The 7,057-nt window shown below is 29.7% G+C and overlaps 1 protein-coding gene across 1 annotated transcript in view; it reads left to right on the forward strand.

The window, feature by feature from the left end:
- The first annotated feature begins 4,453 nt into the window (after nt 1-4,453).
- Nucleotides 4,454-7,057, forward strand: part of LOC102591948 (mitochondrial adenine nucleotide transporter ADNT1-like) — an 8,936-nt gene continuing 6,332 nt past the window's right edge. Inside the window, exons 1-3 of the mRNA XM_006358578.2 lie at nt 4,454-4,908; nt 5,716-5,764; nt 6,068-6,231. Of these exons, the coding sequence (XP_006358640.1) occupies nt 4,748-4,908; nt 5,716-5,764; nt 6,068-6,231 (374 nt within the window). The 5' untranslated portion in view covers nt 4,454-4,747. The remainder of the gene's footprint in view (nt 4,909-5,715; nt 5,765-6,067; nt 6,232-7,057) is intronic.

Raw genomic sequence — 7,057 nt, forward strand, 5'->3', positions numbered from 1 at the left:
CACTAAATTATTTTTTATATGAAAAACATTTTATTTTTATTAGGTACAGTAGAAAATGTATCCTCTTAATTTTAAGTAAAATTAAGTGATTTTCTTGTTACAAATAATAGTAGTTTAATGATTTTCATAATATTTGAGTAAAACCGACTTTTTGTTATGAAAAAATAATTTACAAATTTTGATATAGTAAAATGAATAAAATAAAAAATTTGATGATCAAAATTGACTCTTTCATTAACAATACATTTTTTTTAACGATTTATTGTTTTCACTCCTATAATTATAGATATAAAAAAGTAATTTATATTATTCTTGATCTTTCGAACTTTGAATATAGGGGATGATTTTATACCTAAGGGTACGTTCGGAATGACGAAAAATATTTGTTTTTAAAATTGCTTTTCTATAAGATTTTGGTTGAATCTAATCATGGTTAATTGTTGAGATTATTTTGTAAAGTTGTATATTAAATTTGGAGTTACTCGGAGATTATTCAAATAAATTTCTAAATTTAAAATGTGTTTGTAAAAATTTTACACACTAAATTATAGTGACTCGTCATAATTATATAGTCAATCCCAACAGTTTATCGTGATCTATAATCATAATTTGGTGATCCATCAGGATTAGACCACTAATCCTAGTGGTTCATCAAAACTAGTAATAAGACAAGTTTTTTTGTTGGAGCTTGTATTAAAACTCCGATTAAATTTAGATCGCACATTGCAAAGCCCATTTTGGAGTGGCGCTTCCAATAGGATCAACATATATAGGGCTCGACCCGAGACATCTAGTTAAGAGTGAAACAATCCCATCACTGCACCACAACTCATGTTGGTGAATTTTGTGGTTAAATTTGAGTGATTCGTTAGAATAGAAAAATTGAAGAATATTATTGTGTCATGGAAAGTTTTGTACCTTAATTTGAAATTATATTGACACTTTTACCATGTTATATACTATTTATAAGAAAATTAACGGAATCAAAACTTAAAAAATGGCATCGAAAAATCCTAATTGTGCAAATTATCCCTTGATTATTTTTTTGGTTATGTGAAATTTTTTCATAAATAGACAATTAGTGAGTAGTAAATACAATATTAGATGGGGCATGCCCCATGTCCGAATGTTGATTATTGCCATGTGTCTTCAATCGATACTAATGTAAATTATTCAACTTATGAAGTAATATTTTCTCCGTTTATTTTTATGTGTCAAATATTGACTTGATACATTTTTCAAGGAGCAATAAATATAACGATAATTTTATTATATCATTTTAAAAATATAATAAATTCAATATTTTGAGAAATGCATTAAAAATGACTATTGCTAATAACAAAAACAAATAATTAAAAACTAAACAATAAATTATCTTTTGATTTTAAATTTTGAGAGTCTATATGATCAAGAGTATAGACACGTAAACATACTTCTATTGATTAAAAAAGGCATAATGTATCAATGTGTCTTTTAATTTGAATTTAGTTGATATCTATGTTATTAAACAATGGGGCATGGATTGGCTGCTGCTTGATTTACTAAAAATGAAGTGAAGCAACCTACATTATTAGTCCAAAATAAATTGGTCAATTAATATATGCGCCAGCCCCGTTAAATTTTTAAGGCATAATTTTACAAAACTCACCTCCCCGTGGTTTATTATATTACGTATACCTTTCTTATTTTGATTTTTTAAAATCATTTTTAAAATTTATTTAAAATAAATATAAATTAATTATAATTTGACAACTTTGTCCTTTTGTATTAATTTCTTCATATTAATTCACATTATTTTAAAAAATGACTTATATAATGAAAGTTTTAACAATAAATCAATACGAAGAAGTGTGAATCTTTGTTTGGTAATAAAGAACACGTATATATATATATATATAATATATATATATATATATTATAGTATAAATTTTATTTGTGTTGATTTATTTCAAAGTATTTATTAAATAAGTCATGTTTTTAATAGTATGCATTAATATGAAGAAATTAATACAAAGAAGGGAAAATTTGTCAAGTTATAATTGACTTATATTTATTTTAAATAATTTTAAAGAATGATTAAAAAAATTAAAATAAGGGAGTAACATCATTAATTGTTCTTATTATTTTATCAAGATAAATACAACTGAAACAATATGCATATTGACATGGTAATACATGGGTCAAATAAAATTAATATTAGTAACAATTAATTGGGTGTCAAGCGTCAGGTTATACATACACAGAGCTTGAAAACATAATAAAGGGAAATCACAATGATATCAACCTTCTTGAATTTAAAAATTGGTAGAAAACTGGCAAAAAATAAAAAATGAATGGAGGGCATAGAGAGGTGCCACATCACCTCGTCTATGGTCCTTCTTTATATATATAGAGAGAGATTTTGTCAAATTCTCACTTTCAAGTTTGAATAAACTTATTCAAATCAGTTTTAAACTAGTTTTTGAATTAAAAAAAAATCCTCACAAAGCTTCAGTAGTTTTACAAATGAAATGTGTTTTCAAACACAACTTTTATAACGGCCTCTTAGGTCATAGTGGTTGACTGGTTGAGGAGTTTTCTATTGAACACTAGGTTAAGAGTTCAAGACAGATAAATAGAAGAAAAGCAATATTATAGGTATTTAATTAAAAAAAATCAATTACTCTTTCTTAATTATGCTATAGTGGTTATGGTTGAATTTGACCTTATCATGTACTACACCGTCTTCTATTGATATTTAAAATTTCAATTGTTATGATACGATTCATCTCTAAATGGTGAATGTAATATTAGTACTAACAACATTAGGTACTAATCCCGATTCTTGAATTTGGCTCCATACATTTACCTTATTGATGAAATGAGTGTTTAAATTTGTGTTTCTCTTTTATGATAATACAGTTAATTGACATTAATAAAATTAAGAGAAGGATGCAAGATTTAACCTATAGTAACCATATAAAAAACTTACTAGTCTTACATGCTCATGTGTTGACATTATATTTGGAAAAGCTCATCACAAATAAATATTCATCCACAATCATAAAAGATTGATATATTTAGCTTTTACGTTCAAGACTCAGACACTAAATTAATGAGCAACTTTTTTTAAAAATTATTTATTTTATTTTATGTGTCCACCTCTAAGTTGGTGCAACTTGCAAGTTATATTTTTGAATTTGAATATAATATAATCGAGTTTGATTAAAAAATTTAAAAAGTCAAGCAATGTTTGGTTCGTGGACTAGTTATGAAGATAGAATTGATGAATTAATTGTCTAATATGAATTATTATGCGGTAAATAATCATATATAGAATGTCATGTATGTATTCATTTAATTTGTGCATTTTTGTATTAATAACTCTTAGCCACATATTACTAGTATATATGCGTTGGAGTATTATTTTAATTACTTTATCTTAATTCTTACATAATCAACTAAATGACATATATTTTTTGAACGATTTTACATGATACTATTATAATTTAAAGTCAAATAACTTTTTGCTTGACTACAAGTATGTGAATAAATAAAGTTATCATTTACACTACTTTTTATCTAACTTATGATTTTATACTTTATATTTAAAAGAAATTGAGAATATATTATCAATGAGAAATTTTATCCAGAGATTATTTTCGTCAACATATTTAATAAAACAATTTTTATAAATATTTAAATTATGTAAATAAATACTAAATGTACTAAATGTTCCATATTTTCGAATCTTAATAATTGAGAATAAACAATATCCTAGTCTTAATCGTTTCAAGACTTTTATTAAATTTATTTCCAAACTTTTTAACCCTCTTTATTCTTTTTTTATTGCTTTTTTTTTTTTATAATGACCCTTTAGGTCTTAGAGGGTTAAGTTAATTATAAATCACTACTTTTTCTTTTGGTCCCAAAGTGGTCCCCAACACACTCACTCTAATTCCCTATAGCAATGCCACTTGTTCCACAACAGATGAACAAGTATTTCTCTTTTTTTTTTCTCACTCGTCAAAATAACAGATGATAATAAAAATCAAAAGCAAGATAACATATACGATCAAACCCAAAATAAACCACTGATAAGTAAGATAATATTCTACTATTTACTATCGTTTTATTCTAATCTACTATCTTCATAACATTTTCTTTAAAGTTATATCCTCTATAATTAAGTTGAAGCTGCACACCTTTCTCCAATACATTTTAGACCTATTTCTACCTTTTCTAATACACAATATTTAACTTTTGGTACTTCTTCATTTGGATATCTACACATTTTTCTTTACCTATCCAAATCATATTTTCCTCATCTTATTCACCACAGAAAATATTTTTACCATATAATCTAATCACTCAAAATCTCAATTAAGTTGAATTACACTGTAAAATTTTATTCAAATAAAAATAATTCTATCTATCTCATCACAATTCATCGATACCAAGTGGTAAGTAAGATAATTCATTAATTGAAGCCCAACACACTTTCAGCAAACGCCGTCGTATAAAAGAGCAGGTTTTGGCCTTCATTTCTCCGCCGCATTTACCATCGATCTCTCGCCGTCACTGCCACTGTCAATCACCGTAGCTGCTGGCTGAGGAGTTGAATCACCGAAACGGTCAGTGGAAAATGTGTGGATTTCCATAAGTTTTTTTTCTCATTCCGATCTACAAAGTGAGTATCGGCTGGTGAGTTGTTTTTTCGGCGAAGGAGTTTGCTGTTAGGTCTAGGTGTTCCTTTTTAGTCTTATTTATGGCTTCGGAGGATGTGAAGGCGGCGAGAGATTCGGCTGTGGAGAAAATTGTGAACCTGGCGGAAGAGGCTAAGTTAGCTAGAGAAGAAATTAAGCCTACAAGCCATGCTGTCCTCAGTATCTGCAAGTCACTTGTCGCCGGCGGTGTTGCCGGAGGCGTGTAAGTTTTTTTTTTATATATTATCACTGACTGTATATATTTTCTCATGACTATAATCACAAAGCTTTGCCAAGTATTATGCTTCTTTTTTTCCCACCATATTGAGAGTTATGTCTATATTTGAATAATTGGATCCATTTATTGCTGATTACATGCATGGAAATGAAAATTTGCTATTTTGTATGCTCGAGGTTGATTTGGAGTTGTTATTTTTGATTCGAAGTTGTGGTTATTTTTGTCTGTTCGGGATTGATGCAGAGTTGTTGTTGTTTGTGTTTGTTAGAAATACCTGCTCTCTTTGTTATCTTTGGATAGAAATGTTAAATTTTATTTATGAAATTGTATCTTTATATAAGTAGATACTTCGAACAAGTAGAAAGATGTGTTCTTGATGAGTTGTCACCCTCCTTATGTGGGAGTGGGTAATTACTACTATCAGTTCTGTCATCTTTGGGGTCAGTTTGCAGGAAAATTACCAGAGAATTGTTATTGAACTGATAAAAGAAGTGCAAAATACTGGGTTGACACGAAATCAGTATATAAGATGTTATTATGATTCTATGTTTACTTATATGAGCTTGTTTTTATCTGATGGATCCAAGGTTATAGATTGTATCCTGTTTTATAGAAGGTATTTGAAACATGTTTCTCCAAGGTTTTTGGTAGATGCTTTAGTAAAATCATACTGATACTGGCTGCTCTACATGAATGTTGACACTGACTGTTGTTTTGATATGCTTGACTAATCTTTTTATTTTTGTAAACTTTGACGTGACTTCATGCTTACTGCTACTCTCCCTCTTGCAGGTCACGAACTGCTGTGGCTCCACTGGAACGGCTGAAGATATTGCTACAGGTGAAGTATAATCTCGTAGCTTGTTTCTTTTCTCTCCGTTGAATATTTTTACCGAAAGACAGCAATATAAGCTTTCTTCCTGCCTGCCATACTGGGTATGAATACTGGAGCACTAAACCCTATATTTTAGTTTGTAACTCTGTATTTTTTCCTATTATAAAAAAGTTTTAAGATTTCAAACTTTCTACCTTCCCTCTTTTTTTTTTTTATCCTGTATCCCCCACAAGAGGCTCAGTGCTTAGATGGAGGTTCCATCTAAATTGTTTGTTCTCTACTTGTAACGTGATGATGTTTAATGTGCAGGTTCAAAATCCACATAACATAAAATACAATGGCACCATTCAAGGCTTGAAATATATCTGGAGAACTGAAGGGTTCAAAGGACTGTTTAAGGGCAACGGCACCAATTGTGCCCGGATCGTCCCAAACTCTGCAGTCAAGTTCTTCAGCTATGAACAAGCTTCCAAGTAATGTTCTTATCATAGCATAGACTTTACATAAATAGTAGGAGGATAATAGAATGCATCTTTATGTTTCTTGTGGCCACTTCATTTTTATAGATATTTCGCTGTTTATATTTTAACATTCACCTTTTATGTGGTGGTAGATCTTGTTCAATTTACTTCAATTTGTCAGTTTGGCGGCATTGTGCGTTTTAGGAGGGCCCCTCCCCATACTCAACCAAGAAAAAGAACAAAATGAAAAAGAAGACCAGAAAGGGAAAGATAGTACTTGTTCTTGAAGATTCCATGATCCTAAAGGAAATGAGCTCAATGTGGGTTCCCTACCTTTTGGTATACTGGGGATTTCCTTACCCCAAAACATCCATATAATATTATGTTATCAAAATACTAAATGAAAGGAACAAAATTAGCCGTCTGTGAGAGGAATGTTGGAGAAATCATGATGACATAACTATGTCTTACATGCAAACGTGACCTAATTTATGAACCTCATTGTGGCGATGGACAAGTAATGTAATGACCTAATCTGTAGGGATGGCAATTGGGACAGGGTAAAGGTTTAACGGGGCAGGGAAGGGCAATGCTTAAATAGGGCAGGGCGGGTCAAAGCTTAAATTTTCAATAATTTAAATAGGGCAGGGCATGGACAGGTTGTGTATTGGGTAATAGCAGGCGGGTCCTTTATTAATCTCATTCGCTTTCACATTCTGAAAATCACCTCCATAATCTGACATTTATGGCTACTACATAAACTATTATTAATATTATTACTAGTTCTTATTCCTCTTTTTCCTATCCTACTTTTTCATACTTACCCTTCATTCTTCAC

The sequence above is a fragment of the Solanum tuberosum genome, unplaced genomic scaffold, assembly GCF_000226075.1.
Source record: "Solanum tuberosum cultivar DM 1-3 516 R44 unplaced genomic scaffold, SolTub_3.0 scf00267, whole genome shotgun sequence".
In the NCBI taxonomy this organism is placed as follows: Eukaryota; Viridiplantae; Streptophyta; class Magnoliopsida; order Solanales; family Solanaceae; genus Solanum; species Solanum tuberosum.